At 55.9% G+C, this 26,182-nt stretch overlaps 2 protein-coding genes across 2 annotated transcripts; both read right to left on the reverse strand.

Annotated features, from left to right (window-relative positions):
* Positions 1 to 3,086: 3,086 nt before the first annotated feature.
* LOC104578344 (keratin, type II cytoskeletal cochleal) lies at positions 3,087 to 8,098 on the reverse strand. Its single transcript, XM_088529783.1, has 9 exons — positions 7,571 to 8,098; positions 6,989 to 7,209; positions 5,721 to 5,781; positions 5,188 to 5,283; positions 4,678 to 4,842; positions 4,154 to 4,279; positions 3,700 to 3,920; positions 3,462 to 3,496; positions 3,087 to 3,361 (listed from the first exon to the last, which is right to left on the reverse strand). The coding sequence occupies exons 1-9, from the start codon at positions 8,096 to 8,098 to the stop codon at positions 3,087 to 3,089; spliced, it is 1,728 nt and encodes a 575-aa protein (XP_088385909.1).
* An 8,187-nt stretch (positions 8,099 to 16,285) lies between these two features.
* Positions 16,286 to 20,379, reverse strand: LOC104578345 (keratin, type II cytoskeletal 8-like). Its single transcript, XM_088529785.1, has 8 exons — positions 20,016 to 20,379; positions 18,492 to 18,706; positions 18,321 to 18,381; positions 18,143 to 18,238; positions 17,901 to 18,065; positions 17,491 to 17,616; positions 16,736 to 16,956; positions 16,286 to 16,595 (listed from the first exon to the last, which is right to left on the reverse strand). The coding sequence occupies exons 1-8, from the start codon at positions 20,349 to 20,351 to the stop codon at positions 16,286 to 16,288; spliced, it is 1,530 nt and encodes a 509-aa protein (XP_088385911.1). The 5' UTR covers positions 20,352 to 20,379.
* Between the last annotated feature and the right edge of the window lie 5,803 nt (positions 20,380 to 26,182).

Raw genomic sequence — 26,182 nt, forward strand, 5'->3', positions numbered from 1 at the left:
ATATTACCTCAAGGAACACGGCAAACATTATCCCAAAAAAAGGATGAACATTCGAGCATCTCTCCGGGCCAAAACACAACGGCCACCTCTACAACAGGAAAGGGGAGTCCTTTCCATCTAAAGGGGAGGTGAAGAGCAAGCAAGACCTGGCAACTTTGGATTAATCACTCAAATGCATTCCATCATTCCCTGCCATACCGCAAGGTTCAGGAGGGTGCTCTGAGTTTGCAGCTATTAGGGATGTAATTATATATATATATGCGCATGCACAGACGCACACACATTTAACAAGTGACTTATTTCTTCCCTTGCCTCCCTTCGGATTACCAAATACGCGGTTACGTTTTTTGGTCTGTAGGCAGTACGACACCATCATAAAGTTTCACATTCCCAGCCGCGCTTGACAGGCGGAGATTCGTTAAGTCAGCACAATGCCCAGGTCCCAAGTGCTCATGTTTAGATAACAGGCTCATTGAGTCACCGCCAGGTCTCTAGCCAAGCTTAGGAAATCAAGCAGGGATTTGAATGTCAACATCATCATCCCGTTCAAGTGCAATCGACAGCTTAGACACCAATGAGCTCAATCAACATCATTGTACCCTAAGTCGAACAAGGGAAAACACGCGGGCAGGAATACAGGAAAAGCTACTCAACCCTTCAGGAGCAAAACCACCGTCAGTTCACATGCATTGAATTTCTGGATGTCTTCATATTTTCTAAGAATTCTCCCTGTGTAAGTGTGCTTTAGGCTAGGGACACTTAAAATGGAAGGGAAGATTGGGAAAGTCAACCCAAATTTATTTTAGGTCAAATAAAATGTGTCGCTCCTCCAACAGAGGCTGAAATGTCATATCTCAGCCCAGTTCAGAAGATTTTTCACCTAATTGCTGTAACAATCATACAAACAGAATAAAGGGCTTTTTGTTGTCTTTTTTGACTAATGTATTTGTAAGCATCTGGAAAGGCTTCTGTTTCTTCTTGGAGCTGCCCTTATGCCAGTCATCCGCTGGAGGCAAGTTTACACAGAGGTTTGGTTAACTCAAAGGGAAGTCATTGTCTGCTCATTCAACACCATCTCAGGTCACTTTACAACCTACTAGAGTATTTACCATTGCCCAGACAATGTCCCCATCCAAGTAGTTACATGCCTTCATTGGCAAAGTTGAGGCATTCCACAATCACTAGCAGATGCATTGCTTGAACATTTAGGAATGGGCAACCCAGCATGGCATAAATGAAATGACTCATCCAGATCATGGAGCAAGCCTGCAGTTGACCAGGGACATGACTGCTTTCTTCTGTGAAAGCAGTGCAATCACACCAGTGGTTTTCAATACTTTAAATTTACAGGTCCCCAGGAATATTCTAAACTTACATAGAAATATTCTAAAGTAATGACAGGGCCTTGCAGAGGGCTGGGAGATCCCTGGGGTTGGTTGAAACCAGATGCAGTGTGATGTTTCCTGCCCATCAGAGCCAGAACATAGCCAAAACAAGACAGAAATAGCAAAATAGCAGAAAATCTGCTCTCTCTGCAGGTCTTGGGAGAAATCCCTTTTCCTGCCTGGACCCCAGCATCCTTCAAGAATCCATGCACAGAGATTGTTCTGATTTAGCTGGAGGTTTGGGAACCACCTTTTCCTCTTGACACCATCTCCCATAGGATGCACCAAAAACATTCTGTACCGTGGACTTTCCTCCTCGTGACAGCACCAGCTTTGGGGTAACAACCTCGCTCTGCCGTTGGGACACAAATTTGGGGAAGATCATTCTAGAAGACGGGGAATCACGGGTGGTGGCTGGGAACTGCTCCCAGTGTTGAGGTGGTGGCTGAGGAGCTTGTGAGCAGCCCAAGTAAGCAAAGAGTTTTGGAGAAGAAAGGGGAAGAGTCTAAGATCCCTAAAGGGCCCAACGAGGAGGAAGGCAAGAACAATAAAGCTTTTAAGCTTGACTCAGAGCTGCATCATCCTCTCCTGCCACCCCTCCAGAAATGAAACGACTCTCAGGGAGGTAATTCAAGAAAACCCTGCGTTCTGCAGGCTTAACCCAATCAAACCGCAAGAGAGAGTGAGCCTAACCCAGCAATTTTGTCCGCCCAACCACTTCAGCTCCCAGGACCTCCACTCTTTCTGCCAAAGTGCCAAACTACACCAGGTGTTGGAGAGTCAGGGGGCGGGAGAGGGGTAGAACTTGACAAACGCTGCAGGAAAACAGGCTACAAATTAGCTCTGGTTCCTTCAAACGCAAACTTCAAAGGGCACGGGAAAGTCAGGGAAGACTTTCAGATCTCAGCAAAAGCCGAGTCTTGTTACAACATGAAACTCTTCAGTCAGAAAGGAAAAACACACCAGCTCACTGCCTGTAGTGTTTAATAGGATATGCCTTCTGCCAAAGGAGAAAAGCTTAAGCAAACAAGCACAAGTGTTCCCATGATCGCAATGAGAAAGCAAAACCAGCACAAAATGAACATCTTAACAGTTGCTTCTAAAGGAAAGTAGAGAAACTACCAGCATCTTGTTTAGACAAAACTGCGGTGGGGTAAGGGACGAGTCAGCATTAGGAAATTCTTGTTTTGGAGTCAGAGCTTTGGCTGATGTGTAGCCAATCGCAATTGCACCATATCTGGATCCAGCACAAATGTTTTAAAGTCAGGCCGCTGTGTAGGCTTTATAGAGCAAGAGTCTTCTGAAGTCTTCTTGGTAGCAGCATGTGGACCAGTCCTGTCTAGCTGCCATGGTTGGAATGTCCCTCATTTGGCCCACCGTGCTTAATACCAATATTCCGGGGCTGGTTGGGGCCTTTTGGTGCTCTGGTAGATCCTGCTTTCCGCAGAGCCTCTGGGAGAGCAGGAGAAGTGGGAAGCAGATGCGGAAGGGGGCGAATCAAGCCCCAAACACTGTGGAGAAGCTCAGTCACTAGCAAGTTGCCTTATTTTATTTTTCTGTGTAGTTGCTAAAGGATCATGGAGTGGTTGGTTTCAACCAAAGTAGATGGTCGTCACCTTGGCGGTGGGTGGGTGGAAACGGTCAAAATGCCAGATGACTCCGTTCTCCTTTGGGAGCAGCGGGATGAGATAGCTCCCTTTCCTAGGCCCTCCGGCTCACGGAGCTCGTCGACACGGAGGTGGTGGTTTTCAGGATGGTGCCGGATCCCGCTCCAGAACCAGAGCCTCCAACCACAGAGCAGACTCCTGCGCCCGAGCCAAAGCCCCCTGCTCCTCCCAAGCCGTACCCACCGCTGGAGCAGAAGCCACCACTGCTTCTGCCACTTCCAAAGCCAATTCCGCCTCCTCTTCCACCTCCAAGGCAGAGCCCGCCGCTGAGGCCACCTCCTACAGCACTGCTGCTGCCTCCCACCACCGCTGTGGAGAAAACAGAAGAGATGCAATTATGTCCAGAGCCATCCCGGAATGCAACCCCGCAGCCCGCTGTGCTCCTTCCGGAGCGAGGAATGCTACTTACAGATGCTCACGGCGCTCTGGCACTCCCCAGACATCCTGCAAGGAAAAGACAGACCGTCATCTTCAACCAGAGCTTTCTGCATGCAGCCAGGCTTGGTCTAGGAGACCTTGGGTGTGAGCAGCAGCTGTAGGACCTTAGGCCATGGACTATGATCCGTTAATGGCCATGCCATTAACATTATTTTAACAAGGGGGTGTGTTGCATCCTTCCCATTGATTTAGCAGGATATCTCACTGACCTGCACTCCTCTCCCTCCAGCAGCTTCCTGTAGGTCGCGATCTCGATGTCCAGGGACAGCTTGACGTTCATGAGCTCCTGGTACTCGCGGAGCTGCCGGGCCAGGTCTGCCTTGGCCTTCTGCAGAGCTGATTCCAGCTCAGCCAGCTTTGCCTTGGCGTCCTTGAGGGCCACCTCTCCACGTTCTTCGGCATCCGCAATAGATGCCTGCAGTGCTTCACACTGAAGAGCAATACATGGGTCTTATGAATTGGTGAAGGACAACCATAGATATTGAGAAAATGCCTGAACATGCAATGCCCTTCATATTTTTATGTGTAAATCAGCTGGGGTCAGCTACTCCCAGATACAGGTAGTTCTTTTCTGTTTACTCTGTTACTAGAACATTTGCTGGTAGGGAAGTCCTGAAGAGATTTACCTGTTCACACCCATTTCTAAGAAAATGCAGCCCCTACCTGTTTCTTGACATTCTCAATCTCAGCCCGTATCCTCTGGATCATGCGGTTGAGCTCAGCGATCTCAGTCTTGGTGTCCCTGAGGCTGTCTCCGTGTTTTCCTGCGGTAGCCTGCAACTCTTCGTACTGATGGGCAGAAACAAGAGGAGCACTTGATGTCCAACACGGGTTGTTCCCCACAGCAGCTCCCCATGCAGCAGCCAGGGTAAACGCACCCACACTAGCTGCAGCCAAGCACCAGTATTAGCAATATTCCATTTCCCAGGATAGGGTGCACAAGCCCAGCTAAATCCTCGGCATGGCCTTGAGTTTAGAACCAACTCCTTGAGAAGCCCACTGCAGCCTGGGATTTACAGAGCATGAAGATCTCCTCCATTCGTCCTCTTTGCAGTTTGTTCAAGGAACCAGAGAAAGCCCCATTTCTCCTCTACACTCCCCGAATCAGTGTTAAATGGTCCCGTATTTGTTCTCCGAGTCTAGCACCTCAGCCCTCCATGACCATGAGCGACTTGTAGATCGCTTACCTTGCATTGGTACCAAGACTCAGCCTCTAAGCGACTCCTGTTGGCAATCTCCTCATACTGTGCTTTGACCTCTGCAATGATGCTGTCAAGGTCCAGTTGTCGATTATTGTCCATGGACAGAACCACCGAAGTGTCAGAGACTTGCTGCTGGATCTGGGCCAGTTCCTGCAGGTGACAGCAGCTTTAAAGTCTTTCCTTAGAGTATTATACTCCATTCTTATCTATCCCCTTCCCTTTCTAGGATCTACCCCTGTCCCCAGACCTATATGTTTTCAAGTGACTAGCAATTATAGTTGAATTCATGAGACATCTAGAAGAAGCCTGGTGCTCATTGCCCAGCAGTATCAACATGGGGACAGGCACACCAATATTTGACTGCTCTTTGGACAAAAAAAAGAATTGTCCAGGCATGCAAAAAAGGCAAGAAATAGGAGCATTCATGGGGCAAAGCGTGGAGAGGACTCAATTAGAGAAGCCCTTTGAGATCAGGAGAACAACTGGACCACTCACCATTTCATAAAGACACTTCAAGAAGTTAATCTCATCCGCCAGACTGTCCAGATTTGCCTGAAGCTCGATCTTGTTCATATAGACCCCATCGACATCCTGCAGCAGAAATTGGAAGTGAGTCTTTCCACCCAACACGTTATTGTTATCCCATACTGAATGGTGGACCCAGTACTTCCCTCCACCGGTCCTGGTTTATGCCTGGTGCTTGCAAGCAATTTCAACAGGAATACAAGCAATGAAGCAAGGCATTCCCTGAGCAATGATGGGCCTTTGTGGGGGGAATTAAACACATCAGTGTCTTGAGCATGCAGATGAAGACCTCATTTACACATTTGGTTATTTCCCTCCTGGCAGCAGGAATACTAGGACCTAACATTTTCCTTGTCCTCTGCTCCATCATGAAGTTATCCTGACATCAGCTCTGTCTTCATGCTCTGCTCGCTCTAATTAGGGACAGGTTTAATTAAAATCTGCCCACACAGTTCCAAGGGCTTTGTGTTCCTCATTTATGTTTACCCAGCCGAGCACTTTACCTTTTTTAGGAGCACAAAATCGTTCTCTGCCGCTGTCCGTCTGTTTATTTCCTCCTCGTACCTGTTGATTACAATGAGGAAGATGGAATCTCTTTGCTTACTTTGGCTCTTGCAGCCACTGCTGGCAGCTAAGACACCATTGGCCTCAGACTAATGAATGTGGCAAAAATAGACCTGCTGTGAGCAAGATTTATGGACAAGCCTCAGCACTTTACCTTTCCACTGGCTCCTGCTATCTCAAATACCTTTTGGAAGACAATTTGCAAGCCTTGAGATCTTTCAACATAGTCCTGGTTGCTCTGGCCACTCCAGCTGCTTTCACTGGCCCAAGGGACCTTCAGGCCCCAGCACAGCCCATCCTAAATATCTCAGACTATTCAAATTTGGCATTTTTTTGCTGCAAAGTGTGAAGTGGTAAAGATGATCCCCAAAACAAAGTCAATTCTCCCATCTGCAGGCTCAGTAAAGCAAAGAACCGCTGGTCCTGAAGAACCCTGGATCTGCTTTCCTGCAATTTCTGCCTATCAAATTACTTTCCGTATCTTTTTCAGTGGAAAGAATTCTCTAGGCTCCCTTCTTGCTTTTCTGGCTGAACAAATTATTCCAGTAGCACAAGGAAAAGCATTGCTTTTCTTTCATTTCTGCTTTCAAAAGAAAGCTCTAATCTTGAAATGATCCAGGAGGAAGTTATACTAGGATTTAACAACTGATCTGAGTTAATTAGTTCATTAAATCGTAACAGATTAAGTGGGTAAGGCAAAGAGTAGATTAAGTGGGTAAGGCAAAGAGTAGATAATCCTGCTTTAGTGACAAGCATAACTCAGACAACAAATAATAGAGACTCAGAAAAATCTCAAAAGAATCATTGTCAACCGTCAAAATTGACAACTGATGAAAACTTCACCAAAACTTGTCTTTTATATTGTCTAATCCTCAATGCAAGAGGAACATTGAGAATTCTTCTGAGTCTTTGAATTCTGTGACTGTTCAAAGCAAGTTTCGTTTCTATTTTTCACCCTTTTCTATGTGAGGACGGAAGGCCACCCATAAAAGTTTCAAGTTTTGTCCAGCTCCATGTACAGCTTGATACAGCTGGGAAAACAACATATAAAAATATATGCAGCGGGGGAAATATAATCAGACTTCCTAAGAAATCAGACAGAGCTGAGACAGTGCTATAAATTAACTCAGGGCAGAATTTAAGCCTAAATTGGGAGAGAATTCCCATGAGGCTGTCAGTACATTCGACCACATGGAAAACAACCTACTTGCTCTTGAAATCCTCCACCAGATCCTGGAAGTTCTTCAGCTCTGCTTCCAGCTGGTGCTTCTCGCTGGAGAGCCCGTCCAGCTGCTTCCGCAGCTGGTTGATGTAGGCTTCAAAAACCTGCTCGAGGCTCCTGCTGTTGGGGCCTGTGCCGTGGCCTTGCTCCTGCAGGAGCTTCCACTTGGTCTCCAGGACTTTGTTCTGCTGCTCTAGGAATCGGACCTGGATGATGAGAGGGAAAGAGTCGGACTTCTCCAGGAGCATCTGCCTGTTGCCATTTTTCTCCATGCTGCTCAGATGGACCCAAGCAACAGGGTCCCTCTGGAGATGTCCTGCATGTTGATGCCCAGTCCCATGGTTTAGCACAAGCATCATGGTTTTAAGAGCCAGGGATCCTATTCCTGATTCTCTCTATAGCCTTGGGAAAGTCATTTCTCCAGCTACCACCTGCCTCCTCCCTGCATTCTTGGGGCTGTCTGTGCAACACCAGACCTTGACCTTGAAAGTCATCACAGCAATTGCAGTTAAACACAATGAGCTCAAAATCTCCCCAAATTGCAGAAAAAGCCACCCCCTTTCTCACCTTGTCAATGAAGGAGGCAAATTTGTTGTTGAGGGTCTTCATCTCCTCCCGCTCCTGCGTTCGCACCTTCTGGATCTCGGGGTCGATCTCCAGGTTCAGGGGGACCAGCAGGCTCGGATTAATGCTCACTTCCTTGATGCCACCCGGGGGGCACACAGGAAAACCTCTCCCATCGAACCCAACACCAGAACCAAAGCCACCACCGAGGCCTCCACCAAAGCCACCACCGAGGCCTCCACCAAAGCCACCTCCTGCTCCACCACCAAATCTTCCCCCAGCACCATAAGCGAAGCCAAAGCCTCCTTGGCCACCAGCCCCAAAGCCTCTAGCAACCCCACCAAACCCACCCAGGGAGGTGCATTTGCTCCCTCCCAAGCTATAGAGGCTCCTGCTCCCGAAGCCACCGGCGTTCCCGGGTCCCCTGCCTCCTCCACGGGCCACGGAGCTGAAGGTGACTTTGCTGCCCCCTCCAAAGCAAGCAGAGCTGGAGCTGAAGCCCTTTCCGAGTGCGCACGACTGGCGAGACATGATGGATCTCCAATGGGAAAGCCACGGAGAGCTTAGCCGCTTCGAGTCCAGAGGCAGGAGAGGGTAAGTCCTGTAAGAGCAATGCCCAAATTCTCCTTTTTATGCGCTCAGGGAGTTGGCTGGGTGATAGGGGAGTGGAGAAAAAATGTCATTTTTTATTCTATTCATTGTTTTAGGTGTGCTTGGCACCGTGCCCTCCCCTCTTTCCTCCACCACCGCGATGACCTGCCTCCAAACACTCCCTGGAGAGCTAAATAAACAGAGTTATTGTTGGTATTGGAAACTCATCTTCGAATCAGGTTTCCTTTACTAAAAACTGTCAACTCATCAGATGCTTTTCAAGGCTCTTTGGGCCATGACAAAGCAATGCAAACTCCCTGACACATTTCACCCCCAAGGGAGACCCTTCTTTTAGGCACATCACTCATTTTGGGTTTTGTGGCAGGTGCTCGTTTCGCTGAATTCCAAAAAAATATATATATAAAAAAAGTGGCTTCCCAGTCACACCCTCGGATGCACCCGAGTTCAACCTTCTGCTCGGAGAAGGTTTGATTTGGTTTGGCCAAATGTGTTTCACAACCAAGGGAGGGAGCTGAAAGAGCATGGGTGGTGGGACAGGCTATAAAATTGTGTCTATCATGGAGAAAATGCTAAAATGGAAATATTGGGGACATTAAAAGAAGACACAAGGGAAGGAGACACTCGTGGAGACAGATTCCTTCTTCCTCACAGCTCCCATCCATGAAGCAGGATCTGCTTCCAGCAGGACCTTTATTTAATCCATGGAGGAAAGTGCTGTGGTCACGGGAGCAGAAAGGGAGCTGATTTCTACCTGAGAATGTTTCTCATGTCGATTTCTACATGAGACGTGGTTGAAATACCCATGTCGAATTGGGGTGAAATAGAGGGTTTTCATACCCAGCGCTGGATTTTCAGGTTTCTCCATTTTTCTTCCGCACTTTCCTTCCTCCTGCCACCCTGGCTCCCGCACTTACCCCTTGGCAAACTCATTGCTTAAAGAAAAAAAAAGAGCTTAATTGCTTAACTGCTTTTAATTTATATTTTAATTAGCAGAGGTGTCTGGAGGTGCCTCCAAAGCCAGGATCCCCATTTATCCTGCCATTAAAGACAACAACAAAAATACGATGACTTCCCCCCAAACCACAAGCTGCAGCCATGGCAATAAATCGGCCCAGTGCCGCACTCCATAATTATCCCTTTTATTGGAGACACTTTTATTGTCCCTTTTATTGCAGGTGCTTGTGGGAGAGGTTTGGGGGAGTTTCAGCTCTGAGTTTACCCGCTGCCGACTTTTTTGTTCACATGCAAATCCAGGTCCTGATAGAGGCTTCAATCCCTCTTGCCGAGGAATCCCAGGAATCTGGAAAGGGAGGGCTCTTCCTCCTGCAGCTTCTGCAAGCTTCCCAGCCAAAGGTGAAGGGAAAAGCCAAATTCCTGTTGCTCTCCGTCAAAAAAATAAAACTTTTATGAGTCTCATCCAGGCAAACTCTCCTGTTTCCACTGAGAAATCCTTTCCCATCGCAGTTTTCCATCTCCCAGGGTCCAAGGAGACCTCGGAGGAGGCAGCGGCCGCCTCTTCCCAGGGTTATGCAACCAGATCTGCTAAGAAACCAAAAGAACCTGTTTGAGCCCAGTTGGCCAACGCCGGGACAGGGAGAGCAAGCAGCTGCCGGGAGTTCCCAGGGTGGCTCCGCTCCTAATTCCGAGCACAACCGCACTTATTCACCGCTCTGGGTGACGGTTGCCAACCCGATCCTGGCACTCGGCAAGAACCCGGTGCCCTGCTGTGCCCAGGACTCATCCTGCCCCTTCGCGGGGTCCCGGGATGGGAGGTGGGATGGGAAAACGTGGGATAAAAGCAAGGCAGCGGTTTCCAAAGGCAGGAGCCACCGGGAGGCTCCTAAAAGCCAAGACTCCGGGTGCTCTCCGAGCTCTCTCCAGGCCAAAGGGAAAAGAGGCTCTTCCCATGCAGAGATATAAATAACCCACTCGAAGCAACTTCTTTGCATCCCAAATGCAGCCCAGAGGTGGAAGCCGCTCTGCTCTCACGCAAAGCTGCATTTGCCCAATTTTAATGTCCTCAGCCCCTACGTAGGCATCTCCGTTAGGAGAAGAACACCCACCCCCCAGCATTCCAGGCATTGGGATATGCGTGGAAGCACCATAAACTTAGATAAATTAGGACTAAAGTTGAATTGGAAAGACTTCCAGCTATGTTAACACAGAGAAACACACAGCCAAAACAACCTAAACGTTGGGATTTTCCAGGAGTGAGTGGCAGCTCCTAGTAGGACCCTCCAGCCTGGGGATGCTGGAAGCAGCAAGGTTTTTACTGGACACACACGGCAAAGCTGAAGAGCCCAAAATTTAGCGCTTTTCCTCCCAAAAGGCACAGCAGAAGCCCAAACTCGCATTAACTCCGCGGGCAAATTGCAGGGCTGGGAGGCGAGCTGGGAACCGGAGAGCAGGAATAACAAGGTGGATCCCAAGGGAGATCAAAGGCGCCTGGTGCAGGAGGCGGCCGGCACACCTAGTCCCGGCAGAGCTGCAATCTCGGCACGGAGCAAAGAGCCCAGGGCTTCTCTCAATGCAATAAATGATTTTGCTAACCCATAGCTTACAGGCAACACCTTCTCCTGGGAATCGGTGGCCCTCCGTAAGCAATAAGAATAATGATAGCGATTCCGATGATTACGGTGCCATTAATACGTTGCTCGCCGCTGTCCCCTGCCCATTAATGGGAATTACGCTCTTGCCGTCGGGCACGGAGGATAAGCCGGCGCCGCACAGGGATATCACGGAATGTGTAAGGAGGGCACTGGGTGATGGGCAGGAAGGACCTTTCCTACCCCAGGAAAATGCCATTTCCCAGGAAGCGCCGCCTCTCGTGGTCCCTCTTGCTGGAACAGAAATGGGAATGAGGCCCTGTTCCCCCCAAATTAATTATTGTTATATACATATATACACATATTTAAATGCTTTTATATGCATATATACACATATATATAAGTTTTGGATGAGTCCCCGGTGATCGCGCTAAGTGATCCGGGACAAATCACCGCTTCCGCACAAGGAAAGGGAGCATCTGCTGCAGGATGCGGCCGGGCTGGTGGCTCCTTGCAGGAATGTGATGGAACCCACAGCCTCATTGAGGCCTGAATCCAACCCTGTGTGAACGGGACTGGTCAGAAATCACATCCTTGGGGGAAAACTAAGCAACCAGGAGGAGAAAGGGAGGGAGGAGAAAATAAAGAGGGGGTAATTGTAAAGCCGAAGGGGATACGCTAAATCCAAGTCCAGCTGCTTCCTGCAACTCCAAAAATACCGAGTGAAAAGTGAGGTGCATCACCAGAAAACATGCCTGGCACTGAGGAAAGAGGGTTTTTTTATACCAGTTTTTGGCTCAGGAGCTGAAAAAGACAAAAGTTTGGGGGTTCCTTGGGTGGAGGAGCAGGGCTTGGGTGTCCTCCTTGCATCGTCTGAGCTGTCGTTGTCCTCCAAACTGGAGCACAAGGGTTAGAACTTCCCAGTGGAGGCTTTTGCATGAAGCAACCAGAGGGAGAAAATTGGAGAAAAACAGGACGGAGCGGAAAGCGCATTCCCCCCTTTAGCAAAATCCAACCCCGCTCCGTTCCCTGTGGATGCTCCCAGGAAGGGGGAGGCCCAAAATGCCCCCAGTGTCCCCACACGGCCAGGGAGCTGCAGTGGGGAGCCCCGGAGGGGACAGCAAGGGGTGTGCGTGCGAAAATCGGGAGCGAGCGGCTTGGGGCGGCTCCAGCCGCGCCGCTAATTGCAGGCGAAAGCGCCGGCGAGCCCGGGCTTGCGCCGAGCGCGCCCGGGGACGGCCGCGGATGGGCGAGGAGCCCGCGGGCCCCCGGCCTCGCTGCGAGGTCCCCGGGCACCCGAGGGTGCAGGGTCCCTGGGCACGCGCGTGTGCAAGACCCAGGGCACGCGCGTGTACAAGACCCGGGGCACCTGCATGTGCAAAGCCTGGGAACTCGTGCATGCAAGACACGGCGCCCGGTCCCATCTTGCTGAGCTGCTGTAGGGTTGCAAAGGGCTCCCCAGATGTTCAGGAGCTGCACGAGGGGCCCAGGCGTCCTGGTTCCTGCAGAACCCCCTCCCCACCCCAAAGCCAGGTTGGGAATGGGGGAGCAGGACCCCTTCCCGTCCCGCAGCTTGCAGTGACCCTCCCGCCCTCCCGCAAAGCCGCGGGGACCCGTCGTGCCCGTGGGCCGCGCGCGGGGCCCCGGCACGTCTGCGCCCGTGAGTCACGGCCTCCTCCCAGCCCGCCCGTGCAACGAGCTGAGTCAGGCGTCAGCCCGGCCCGGCCCAATGCGGGGCCCCCCCCCTGCACCCCCCTGCTCTCCCACTGCCCGGGCTGGGCTTGGGGGTCAGATCCTGCCCCACAGAGCCCCACGGCAGAGCCCCCATTTCCCTGGATGCAGAAACAGCCGCCGGCTCCAGGCCGTAGCTTTCCGGAGGCAGCGGGTGGAATGCCGGCACTGAGCCCCTCATCCCACCGGGACACTCCGTTTGCAATAAACCCCCCGAGTGCATTTCCAAAACGCGGCACTTTGCTCCCTTATCCCATCCAGGAGCAAAAGTAGGAAGGATTTAGCACAGCTGGGCAGGGTGGTGCCTGCATGGGGGCTTGAACAGGCACCTGGGGGGGGTTATTTGCCACCAGCTGGGGTGGGAACGGGAAAATATGGGAGCAAACGGGTCCCAGAGCAACGCGTTGGCACCGAAGGGGGGTTGTGGAACAAAATGCCACCGCGCTGGGGCCGCTGTGTCCCGTCCCGTCCCATCCCATCGCCGGTAACGCTGAAACCTCTTATCTGGGCTGGCCGCGGGCGGCACCGCACCCTGCCCGCTCCAAAGCGCTGCCTCCTTCCCAGCGCCGCCCGTGCCCGGCCCGCGGGCGCCCGCGCTGCCAGGGCCTGTCCCGGTGCCACCCGCGCCACCGGCACCGGCGGGAGGCGGGGGCGGCTTTCGGGGGTGTCCCCCTGGGAAAAAAAAAAAAAAAAAAAAAGGGAAAAAGGGGGATATTTGGGACATTGGTGTCCGCCCCTTGGAGCCCCTTGGTGTCCCCCTGGGAAAAAAAAAAAAAGGGAAAAAGGGGGATATTTGGGACATTGGTGTCCGCCCCTTGGAGCGGGCGCAGCCGCCGGTTCTTGTCTCGCTGTCCCCGTTGCTGCCGTTTCCAGCCCAAACCCCCGGGTCGGGGGGGCAGGAATCCCGGGCCCCCCCATCCACACGCATCCAGGGGGCAATTCCCGCCCCCGCCGCCCTGGGGACCCCCCAGCCAGCAGCGTGTCCCCCCGCGAAGCTCCGGCCTCAGTTTCCCCGACGGGGTCGGTTCACCCCGTGCAGCCCGCAGTGCCCAGGCGCCCTGGATCCTTCCCTCCCTTCCCAACCTTGGCTGCCTCCCCCCCGCCGCCACCAACGTGGCTCCCAAAGGGGAGCCAGGAACGCGGCGCCCCCGGGGGTTTCTCCAGCACCGGGAGCCTCCGGCACCGGGAGGATGAGGACGGCGCGGCCCGAGGAAGGCGGCGGCGGGCAGAGCCCGGCCGAGGCGGGCGCCGTTCCCGCTCCTCTGCCGCCCTCCAGCGTCGCTGCGGTCCCGGTGCCGGCGGGAGACCCGGGGCGGTTCGGGGGGCTCCAACCCCCCACCGGGGGCACCCTCTGCCCCGCAACACCCACAAACCCCCCCAAGAAACTCGCCGCCAAACCCCCGCCCCGAAAGAGAGGGACCTGGTGGCCCCGCCACTGCACTGCCACTCCACAAAGCATGGCCACAAAGGGGGGCTCTGTGCACCCCAAAATCCTGCCCAAAATTGGGGCCCGGGGCTGGCCCGGGGGCTCGTCCAGGACCGCGGTGCCCGGGGGTGCTCGGGGGTCCCTGGGGTGACCTTTCCTGGCCACGACGCTGAGGCTCTCGGGGAGCCTCTGGTGGCCACCGAGGCTCCCAAATCCTTTTGTCACTTCTCACGAAGCCTTTCGGGGTCCCCTGGGCCAGGCCGGTGGCACTAGGGGGTCCCATCCCTGTGGTGGCCCGTGCGGGAGCGTCATCGCTGCGGCGCGGGGGACACTTCCCCAAGGATGCCCCCAGCGCGGTAATTAGCAGCAAGCGCTAATTGCGGCGGCACTTTATGGTGCAGACGGCAGGTGTCACCTCCGTACCGGGAATTACAACCGGGTGAGCCTTGTCCCCTCCATCCCATTGCGCCTTGTCCCCTCCATCCCATTGCGCCTTGTCCCCTCCATCCCATTGCGTCTTGTCCCCTCCATCCTGGCCACCGTTCCTGTGTACTCCCCTGCCTCCAAACCTGCAAATTTGCAGCCCCTGCAATTAAACCGAGGCCCCAGGAGCACTGGAAGAGCTAAAAGCCACCCAGCCGGGGGCTAATCATTAACCCAAGGGCAAAGTCCCCGCGGGCTGGGTGGCCACGGACCCAGTGGGGGGATCCTGGCTCCAGCAAGGCAGGAAAGGGAAGTGTGGGGGGGTCGCATTGCACCCCAAGTGCCCCAAAAAGCCCCCAAAAATGCTGCGGGTCCGGGGGGAGTGGGCAGGGGGGGAAAGTCCCTTCCCTGGGGTGCGTCCTCATGGAATGGGAGATTGTTTTTAATGGGGAGAAGGTTGGACCAAGAAAGGGTCTGGTCCGGCCAGGAAGGATCCAGGGGGACAAAAGCCCCCAGCCAGCAGGGAGAAGCAGGGCCAGCCATGGCAGGGAGCGGGATATTTGTGTCCCTGTGCCGGAGGAAGGAGCCTGCGGGGGGAATGCGGCTCCATCCCAGCTGGACTCGCCCAGGGAAGGGGGGTTTGCAACTGCGCTGCCTCCCAAGGACGTTTGGGCCACCCGCCTGTCCCCATCCTCCCACCCGCCAAACCGGCCGAGCGGCCCCAGCAGCAAGACAAAAGCTGCAGGTGCGTCGCTCCCATCGCTCCCGTAGTTCCTGTCGCTCCCGTGACTCTGCAGCAGCTGCAGGAGACACCTGGGATTTTACTCCTCAAAAGGCCCAAGTGGCTCCCCACCCCTGTGCTCAACCCTCCTACTAGACACTAGAGAATCTCCGGGGCGACCCAGAGGCATGAGAAGTCCCTATCCCCCAGCTCCAGGTGCAGCTGAGCCCATCCCAATGCCCGGAGTCACAGGGCTGAGCTGTGGAGGGGGTTGGAGCCGCTGGATTGGGGAAAACACAGGAGCTTGTGGCTAATGGGAACGTCTCCTCCGTATCAACACCAGCAAACAACCGTCGGGAGCCAAATCTCCTTCCCAAGCAGAAGAACTGACACCTCCAAAACACCCCCCGACAGACCCATCCAGGTATTTCATGGAATTTTGGTTCCTCAAGTCTCACTCCCTGCTGCATTCCCTCATCCAGCTTTTCACCAGGGAGCTTTTCCCAGGCACCCAGCAATGGCCTTGGCTTTGCCACAGCTTTATCCTGCATCCTGGTGAGCTCCTTTGCTCCACTGGGATGTTTCCCCATCAGCTCTTTGCCAACAATAGGGAAAAATACCTATTTTTATGGGCGGAATTGGGTGGAAAAAGCCCATTTCAGCAGGATTCACTTGCAATCCGCCTTGCAACAGGCACCTCCCGAGCTGGGGCCGTGCTCCCAGCTTTGCATCCTGGCTTTGCACGAGTGCAGGATCAGGTAAAATGCTGTGGGATGGGGGCCAGGACTTGTGCCCAGAGAAAATAAAATAATAAAATAACAAAATAAAATAAAATAAAATAAAATAAAATAAAATAAAAATAAGATAAAATAAAAATAAGATAAAATAAAAATAAGATAAAATAAAAATAAGATAAAATAAACTAAAATAATAAATAAAATAATAAAATAAGATAAAATAAAAATAAGATAAAATAAACTAAAATAATAAATAAAATAATAAAATAAGATAAAATACAATAAGTTAAAATAAAAATAAGATAAAATAAAATAATAAAATAAGATAAAATAATAAAATAAGATGAAATAAAATAAAATAAGATAAAATAATAAAATAAGATGAAATAAAATAAAATAAGATGAAATAAAATAAAATAATAAAATAAGATGAAATAAAATAAGATAAAATATAAAAATAAAATAAAATAATCTCGGACCACAGTGGACAGAGCGGTTTATTGCTGACGGAGCGGCGGGCGCTCAGTTGGCCAGCACGTCCGCGCACTCGGACACGAGTTTGCCGTCCCGCGTCTCGATCTTCTTGATGACGATGGCTCTGGCCTTGGGCACGGCCGAGCTCTCCAGCCCCGCGGCGGGCGCTGAGAAGCTGCTGCTGGAGAAGGAGCCGCCGTAGCCACCGTAGCCACCGAGGCTGCCGCCGTAGCCACCTGCGAGGGGGACAGCGCTGAGCGTCGTCCTCTGCGTCCCTCCCCGAGCCCAGGTGTCCCCACCAGCCTTACCCGAGTAGCTCTTGGTCTGGATGCTGAGGGTCTGCATGCCGGTCTCCAACCTGCGGGGACGAGGTGGCCACGGGGACATTAGTTAACATGACCAGGGTAGGGGGACATCACCCTTGCATCTCCTGCGCTCAGCGCCCCATGGCCCTCCACAATTTTATGGGACACCCCATGGAGCACCCGTGGGTCCCACCTGCTCTCCTCTCCCTCCAGCAGCTTCCTGTAGGTCGCGATCTCGATGTCCAGGGCCAGCTTGACGTTCATGAGCTCCTGGTACTCGCGAAGCTGCCGGGCCATGTCGGCCTTGGCCTTCTGCAGAGCTGATTCCAGCTCGCCCAGCTTGCCCTTGGCGTCCTTGAGCGCCAGCTCGCCGCGCTCCTCCGCCTCCGTGATCGCCGCTTCCAGGCTGGCCCGCTGCAAAGTGCCGCCGGGGGGGTTAAACCTCCAGGAAAAGCAAATCCGGGGGGTCCCCGCAGCCCCATGGAGGTGCAAAACCCTCCTGAATGCTCCAAAGTTTTGCACTGGTGGAGGGACCCCCCCGGCGCTAGGGACCACCCCTCCCCAGTACCAGGGAGCCACCCCCATCACAAGGGACACCCCAGCACCAGGGACCCCCCATCCAGTACCAGGGACCCCCCCATCCAGCACCAGGGGACTCCCCAGGCCCTGCAAAACTGGAGTTTTGCAGGGATAGAGGGATGCATCCCCCACAGAAAAGCAGGGATTGCCCCATATGGAGGCGATGCCCAGCAGCACCAGCCCGGGGATGCTCCCGGGACGCAGGGGATGCCCCCAGGATGCAGGGGATGCCCCTGGGGTGCAGGAGATGCCCCCGGGATGCAGGGGATGCCCCCAGGATGCAGGGGATGCCGCCGGGATGCAGGGGATGCCCCCGGGATACAGGGGGTGCCCCCGCCGTCACCACCCCGCGCCGGGGAGCCGGCGGACCTGGTTCTTCAGCGCCTCGATCTCCGCCTGGATCCTCTGGATGAGCCTGTTGAGCTCGTTGATCTCGGTGCGGGTGCTGCGCAGGTCGTCGCCGTGCTTCCCCGCCGTCGTCTTCAGCTCCTCGTACTGCGCCGGCAGGGAGGGAGCGCGTGGAGCCGCGGGCGCCCGGCCCGCGCCGCGGGCGTCCAACCCGCCCCGCGCCGCCGCTCCGGCCCCGCGGGATTTTTACGGCACCGTCTAATCAGGAGGAGCCGGGATGCGCCAGCCTGGGAGCGCGGCGAGCCGCGGGCCCCGGGGCAGGGAGCGCTGGGCACGGCCGGGTTCAAGGGTGACGGGACGGAGCCGGCGCTCCACAAGGAGCCGGGAGCGTCCCCTTGGGAATGCCGCCGGGACCTCCTTCCCCTCCTCACCTTGATCTGGTACATGCTCTCGGCCTCGGCGCGGCTGCGGTTGGCGATGTCCTCGTACTGCGCCTTCACCTCGGCGATGATGCCGTCCAGGTCCAGGCTGCGGCTGTTGTCCATGGAGAGCACGACGGAGGTGTCGGAGATCTTGGCCTGCAGCTCGCTCAGCTCCTGCGGGGCGGCCGGCTGAGCACGGGGCCGCTCGCCACGCGGGTGGCTCCTGCCATCCCACCCCGTCATTCCCGTACCTCCTGGTAAAGCTGCCGCAGGAAGTTTATCTCGTCCGTGAGACTCTCCAGCCTGGACTCCAGCTCCACCTTGTTCATATAGGCTTCATCCACGTCCTGGGGGACACGCGGAGCCCGTGAGCCTGTGGCCACCCGTGTCCCCAAGCCCTCCCCTGGCGTCCCCTCGAGTCGCATCCACCTTCTTGAGCAGCACAAACTCGTTCTCCTTCTCTGTGCGGTGGTTGATCTCCTCCTCGTACCTACAGGGAGAAGCAGGGCTGGGGACACCTTGGTGGCACCGTCCCCACGCGCCGTCCCCTCGCAAAGCGGGTGGCCGGGGCGGGTCCTGGGGGCGCGTGGGGCCGCTCACTTGCTCCTGAACTCCTCCACCAAGCCCTGCATGTTGCCCAGCTCGGCCTCCAGGCGCAGCTTGTCCTGCGCCAGCGCGTCCAGCTGCCGCCGCAGGGTCCCCACGTAGGCCTCGAAGAGGCCCCCGGCGCTGCCCCGCGCCGGCGCCTGCTGCTGCTGCTGCAGGAGGCTCCACTTGGTCTCCAGCATCTTGTTCTGCTGCTCCAGGAACCGGACCTGGTGGCGAGAGGTGGATCAGGACCCCCCCATCCATCCCTCCATCCATCCCTCCATCCATCCACCCATCCATCCATCCACCCATCCATGTATCCGTCCATCCCTCCACCCTTCCGTCCGTCCGTCCGTCCATCCATCCATCCATCCATCCATCCATCTATCCATCCATCCATCTATCCATCCATCCATCCCTCCATCCATCCACCCATCCATCCATCCATCCACCCATCCATGTATCCATCCATCCCTCCACCCTTCCGTCCATCCATCCATCCATCCATCCATCCATGTATCCGTCCATCCATCCATCCCTCCACCCGTCCATCCATCCGTCCATCCATCCGTCCATCCATCCGTTCATCCGTTCCTCCCTCCTTCCAACACTTCTCCAGGGTTTGCACCAGGAACCTGCTGCCTCCCAAGGAGGAAAAGCCCAGGTTTGGTGTGGGGGGGGGGCGGGTGCTGCTAATTGATGCCCTTTTTAATTAATTCCTCTGGGGAGGGGGAGGAGGGGTAGAGGTGGGTCCTGGATGTCCCCTGCAGGAGATGGGGGGCCCCAATGTCCCCCGTCGCTTCTCGTCTGCCACCAGCTCCCTGCCTGTGGGCTCTGCTGCCACCACCCCCATGGATGGCACTGGGGGGAGGGAAAAGGGGGGGGATGTCCCCAAGGCCACCTGGGTGTCACCAAAGGGGGCAGGACACCCCCATGGGAGCCGAAATGTGCCCCAAGGGGCCAGGGTGTCCCCAAGACAGGGCTCAATGTCCCCGAGGGGGCCAAGATGATCCTTATGGCACCAGGATGTGTCCAAAGGGGTCAGGAGGGACCCTCAGGGCATTAGGAGGTCTTTGATGGGACGGAGATGTGCCCAAAGGGACCACAATGTCCCCAAGGGAGTCAGGAGGGCTCCAAGGGAGTCCCAAAGGTTTCACGATGCCTCTGATGGGGCAGAAGGTCCCCAAGGGCGTCAGGAGGTCCCCAAGGGGGTCAGAATACCTCAAATGGGGCCAAGAGCTCCCTGATGGGACCAGGACAGTCCTTAGACTGTCCCCAATGAGGCAGGAGGTCCCTGAGGGCCTCAGATGTCCCCAAGGGGGTCCAGGATGTCCCCAAGCACCCGTCCACCCATGAGTCCCTCCCCATTCCCCTTTGCCCGCCTCCCAGCCCACGGCAGCCGCAGAATCGGGCCAGAAAGAAAGACCAAGCTTGGCAAAACCCCTCCAGGAGCTGCGCAAGGACCGGGGGTGTCCCCAGGACTGGTGGCACGGAGGAGGAGGTGGCCCCATGCCAGCTCTCCGCCCCCAGCCTCACCTTGTCGATGAAGGAGGCAAATTTGTTGTTGAGGGTCTTGATCTGCTCCTTCTCCTCCTTCCGCACCCGCTGGATGTTGGGGTCGATCTCCAGGTTGAGGGGGGTCAACAGGCTCTGGTTGACGCTCACGGACGCGATGGAGCCCCCCGCTCCAGCCCCCACGGCCGGAGCGCGGAACAGACCCGCTCCGAAGCGGCCGCCGCTTCCATAGGCGCCGAAGGCCGTGGCCGCGCTCATCCTCACGCCGGGGCTGGTGGTGTAAGAGTGGGAGCTGAAGGAGCGCCCGGGCACAGCCGAGCTGCTCCTCATGGTCTTCCTGGTGACCGTGATGGACATGGTGGAGGCTGGAGGCGGGACGGACGGACGGGAGCCTTGGAAAACGGACGGGAAGGCGGCGAGAGGAGCAAGGAGGTTGCGAAAGGCGTCGGAGGGCTGCAGGACAGGCACGGATGGACGGACAGACCGGACAGGCCGGAAGAGCAGGCAGGAGCCCTGCAGATCTAGGGCGGGGAGTGAGCTCCGTATTTATATCCCTATCCCAGGAGCTGGGGGAGGAGAGCAGGAAGGGAGGGCCCGGCCGGGCAGGAATGCAGCACCTGCTTTAACCCCTTCCGAGCGGCCCGGATCCAACGGGATCCGGTGGGATCTGCAGCGCCCGGACCCCTCTCGGATGATGCTTTGGGGCTGGCAGCATTCCCAGATTTTCCATAGGGGACTGGAAGGGCGGATGGTTCCAGGCACCTGGATCCTCCCTGGTTGCTGCCCCTCACCTGGAGGTCGGAAGCCTGTGGCTCCCTCCTCTCATCCCGGCAAAATGTGCAGCACGGAGGGAACATCCAGGTTGTTCCCCGAGCAGCTGAATCTTCCCCACAATTTTCTCCCTCTGGGCCATGGGGATTCTCCGGTGTCTAATAAGGGTTGTGCTCCCGCAGAGGGTTCCATGCAGCCGAGCTCCCTGTGGACCGGGCACCAAAAACCCTGGCAATCAACACCCCGGAGAGGGAGAGGGAATTGCACGAGGGTGATTTCAAAGGCACCCATGGAGAGCACGGAGCCCGGCGCATCCCACACGGCTCCCGCCTCTCTCGACAGGTGCCGGGAGCGTCCGGATCAGGACCAGGCTTGTCCCGCACTGGGAATGCCGGGCACCAGGCCGAGGCAGCGCACCCGCTCGGCACCTGCAGGCAGGGATTTACTGCCTTCCCGACGGCTTTTTTTTTTTTCCCAGTTTCCTCGAAGCAGCAGCAGGGCCAGCTCTGGATCGCCGACAGGACGGGGCTGGGATGGGGAATCCTGCCAGGTCTTTGGGTGATGCTGGATGAAACCCACCCATTCCTCTGCTCCTTTGCTTCCACACCTCCCTGCAGGAGTCTACTTGCCCATCCATCAATTCATCCATCCATCCACTCATCCATCCATCCATCCATCCATCCATCATCCATCTCTGGCCAGACCCATCCCTCCAGGTACCCTTGTGGATATTCATCCATTTGTCCATCCATCCATCCATCCATCCATCCATCCATCCATCCATCCATCATCCATCTCTGGCTAGACACATCCTTCCAGGTACCCTTGTGGATATTCATCTGTCCATCCATCCATCCATCCATCCATCCATCTCTGGCCAGACCCATCCCTCCAGGTACCCTTGTGGATATTCATCCATTTGTCCGTCCGTCCATCCATCCATCCATCCATCCGTCCATCCATCATCCATCTCTGGCTAGACGCATCCTTCCAGGTACCCTTGTGGATATTCATCCATCCATCCATCCATCCATCCATCCATCCATCCATCCATCCATCCATCCATCATCCATCTCTGACTAGACGCATCCTTCCAGGTACCCTTGTAGATATTCGTCCATCCGTCCATCCGTCCATCCACCCATCCCTGCATCCACACGCTCATTCCCGTGCAGATCCACCTTTCTGCATGGATCCATCCCTGGCTCTGTCCATGCATCCATCCCTCTGTCCCTGCACCTCCATCCTTCATCCCTCCAGCAAACCCTCCCTCCATCCCTCCATCCGGCTCAGCTCACTGCTGATCCCTGCCTGTATTCCCAGCAAAAGGAGGACAGAAAAGGGTTCATCCTGCCCATATGGAAGCAAGGCCAATACGTTCCCATCTCCCTGGGCATCTCTCCCTCTTCCTGGCCCCTTTTTCCCAGTCCGTGCCTCTTCCTCACCCGCACAGGAGCAACAAACATGGGAAGGGGGAGGAAGACACACATTTCGCCGCTCCCTCCTCTTCCTCAGGCCCCAGGCCGCCTGTCTCCTTGCAGGAGCTCCTCCACCCGCCCAGCCAAGGAATCTTATCTTCAAGGAATTTGCAATCCAGGCAAATCCTTCACTCCCCGCTGAGATTCCGCAGGCAGGGAGGAAGCAGGGCCAGGGCAGGCGCCGAGGGGGACGGGCACAGGGGAGATGCAGGGGATCCCCACGGAATGTCCCCAGGCTCCAGGCCGCACACGGAGCCTCCCCCGGACGCCTGGGCCCGCGGCAGCCTGGAGCGGCCCCCGTCCGGACACCCGGTGCCTGCCAAGCCCTGCGGTGGCCCCAGGCCAGGAGCCACCTGGTCATAAATCCCGGCCTGGCCCCCGTTGCCCAAGCGACAACCGAATTTCCCTGACACCTGAGCCGAGTTTTCCATGCGGATGGAGCCAGGTGGGACAGGGGCCGCCCGGCCCATGATGTCCCCCGCGTCCCAAGCCTGTGTCACCCCAAGGGACAGCAGAGAGAGGCGGCAGGGGACGAGGTGGCGGCTTGGGACGGATCCAGCCCTTGTTTGCACTGGTTGGGCTGGAGCGCGGCAGGGCCACGGGGACGTTGCTCATGGGCTGGCACCTTCCCAGCCCTGGCGCGGGGCCACCCGCTCTGCCCGCGCCGCGGTGCCCTTGGGTGCTGCAAGGGAGGTTGTGGCCTCATGGGTGCTGCATGGGGGAATGCAACCTCATGGGTGCTGCATGGGGGAAATGCAACCTCATGGGAGCTGCATGGGGAAATGCAACCTTGTGGGTACTGTACGGGAAAGTGCAACCTTGCAGGAACTGCATGGGGAAATGCAACCTCGTGGATGCTGCAAGGGGAAATGCAACCTCATGGGTGCTGCATGGGAAAGTGCAACCTTGTGGGTACTGCATGGGAAAGTGCAACCTTGCAGGAACTGCATGGGGAAATGCAACCTCATGGGTGCTGCATGGGAAAGTGCAACCTTGTGGGAGCTGCATGGGGAAATGCAACCTTGCAGGAACTGCATGGGGAAATGCAACCTCGTGAGTGCTGCATGGGGGAAATGTAACCTTGTGGGAGACACATGGGGAAATGCAACCTTGTGGGAGCTGCATGGGGAAATGCAACCTCGTGGGTGCTGCAAGAGGGAAATGCAACTTTGAGGGTGTTGCAAGGGGAAATGCAACCTCATGGGTGTTGCAGGGGGGAAATGCAACCTCATGGGTGCTGCAAGGGGGAAATGCAACCTCATGGGCGCTTCAGCAAATGGGTTCAGCAGCAGGTGGGAGGGAGCCAAGGGGTCTCAGTCCACCTCATTTCCACGATCTGGAGCCCCCGCTGCGGCGCTGCTGCCACCTCACCACCCACGAGGCGCCGGGTGAACCGCAGCCGCCCACCCCACGGGTGCACAACCCTTATGAGACATCAGAGACTCCACAGGCTGCAGGCGCCTTCCTGAGTCAGCCCCAGCAGCAGGAGCAGCCGGCGCATCCCGGAGGCTGGTGCAGGGCCCTGGGAATGGAGGGCAGACAGGGAGATGCCCCGAAATCCCCCTGCAGCCACTTCCCACCCGGATGAGGATTTCCCACGGGGACAGGGCCAGCATGCAGGAATCGGAGCCAGGGTGGCATCAGGAATGGCATGGAGGAATCAGGGATGCGCGGTGGGATTGGGGAGTCGTGGAGAGACCACGAATGCACTGAGGGACTGGGGATGTCCAGACGGATTGGGAATGCATTGAGGGATCAGGGAAGCAGCAGGGGGATACCCCAAGGCATGGGGACCTTTCCAGGGAGTCCCCAAGGGCCACGGTGGCTCCTTGCACCTGGGACCAAGCCCCTAAATGATTCCCATGCAGGATGGGAATAGGGACAGGGATGGGAACAGGGACAGGGATGAGGACAGGGACCGGCTCGGCCATGTCTCCCTCCGTGCGGCCCTTCCCGTATCCTGCTGCTCCTCTGTTTGCAATCCAAGCGGAGCTGTTTGGGGAAGCAACTTTCCCGCCCGCTCCCAGCAGGAGGGAGGGAGGGGAAATTCCCACCAGGAGACGGCACCGGCTGTGGCTTCATTGCTCAGGAATGCGCTGGGGGATCCAGGGGGGGGCCCTGGGACACATCCCTGCCCAGGACCACAGGATCCCCCCATGCTCTGCAGTGAAAAGGGGGGAATCTGCCACTCCCGTGTTGTTTTTCCTGGGATTTTCCAGGATGGGGAGGATCTCAGGGCCGCGTCCAGCAGCCGTATGTGGAGACGGGGGGGCACGGAGGGACCTTATCAGTGACAGGTCCTTAATCTCTGTCTTACCCAGAGCCGTTGGGAGGATGGGACGTGCTGGGGGTCAGGGCTGCTCCGGGCAGGAATGTGTCCGATAAGGAGCTGGGATGTGCAAGGGCTCCAGAGAGGAGCTGGAAAAGCTTGGAGAGACCCCCAGGGCCATCGGAGTGCCTTCCCCCCAGGCACTACAGGGAATCTGGGATCGGATAGCCCCTAAATCGTGGGATTAGGCACTGCTGGGACCCAGGTTGGGCCAGCTCCTGGATCCCGGGATCGGATACTGCTGGCATCCAATCCCTGTTTCCCGGGGTTGGATGCTGCTGGTGCCATTGGGCCAAACACCTTCAGGATACGGGGTCAGCCAGCACCTGAATCCCGGGATCAGTCACTGCTGGGACCCTGGGATCAGGCAGCACCGGGATCTGCAAGACAGACCCCTGCGAACCACCAAGACCCTGGATGGGATAAAGATCCGAGCGGAACACGGCCCGGAGCAGCCTCCGGATCTCGCCAGCACATTCAAAGTGCAGGGAAATGGCACAGGCTGTGCCAAGAGAAACCCGTCAGGCCAGTGATCCGGCTGCCGGGGAGGAGCCGGCCTGGAAAGCTCGGAGCCGGGAATCTTGGAGGTGGGAAGCGGCACAGGCAAAGCAGGTGACAGGCAGCGCTGGGACGGAAGGAAGGAAGGATAAAAAGGGAAGAAAAGAGGAGGTTGCACCCTAGGAGAGAGCTGCATGGATCAAGGTTACAGGGATAAGGTTCCTAGGGATAGAATGTTGGATTTTGCTGGGATTCCACATTCCCGCTGGCACAAGGACGTGGCAGGGCTGGACACAACCAGGGAAAACAGGGTGCCCGCCCTGCAGAAAGGCTTCCCGTGGCCACCGCTTCCTGGGAAAACCAGCCTGGATGGAGCAGCCCCCAGGCAGGTGCCATCGCCCCGGACCCCGTGCAGCCCCCTGGGCACCTCTGCATGTGCGAAGGTGCATGTTTGTGCAAGGTGCACGTTTGTGCAAAGGTGCATTCCCCTGCAAAGGTGCATTTCCCTGCAAAGGTGCACGTGGGTGCAAAGGTGCATGTTCGTGCAAAGGTGCACGTTTGTGCAAAGGTGCATTCCCCTGCAAAGGTGCATTTCCCTGCAAAGGTGCATGTGGGTGCAAAGGTGCACGTTTGTGCAAAGGTGCATTCCCCTGCAAAGGTGCATTTCCCTGCAAAGGTACACGTGGGTGCAAAGGTAGGTGCTTGTGCAACAGTGCATGCTTGTGCAAACGTGCATTTCCCTGCAAAAGTGCATTTCCCTGCAAATCCATGTCCATGCATTTCCCTGCAAAAGTGCATTTCCCTGCAAGAGTGCATTTCCCTGCAAATCCATGTCCGTGCATTTCCCTGTAAATCCATGTCCATGCAACACTGAGCGTCTCCACAAAGGCGCACGTCCATGCAAAAAGGGGGCACTTAGGCAAAGGCGGCTGCTTGCCCAAAGTTGCACTTTGGCCAGCTCGGAGCAGGGTAAAGCAGTTCCCACCTGCAGGCCCCATTGGATGCTCCAGAGGCTGGAAAAGTCGCTCCAGAGGCTGGAAAAGTCTCTGCTCCTGCCTCTGGGACCCCAAGGAGCGGGATGTGGGAACGTGTCCTGCAACATGCCCCGGAGA

This window comes from Tinamus guttatus, unplaced genomic scaffold, assembly GCF_059628265.1.
Source record: "Tinamus guttatus ecotype Peru unplaced genomic scaffold, ASM5962826v1 Tinamus_guttatus_pri_ptg000344l, whole genome shotgun sequence".
NCBI classification, from domain to species: Eukaryota; Metazoa; Chordata; class Aves; order Tinamiformes; family Tinamidae; genus Tinamus; species Tinamus guttatus.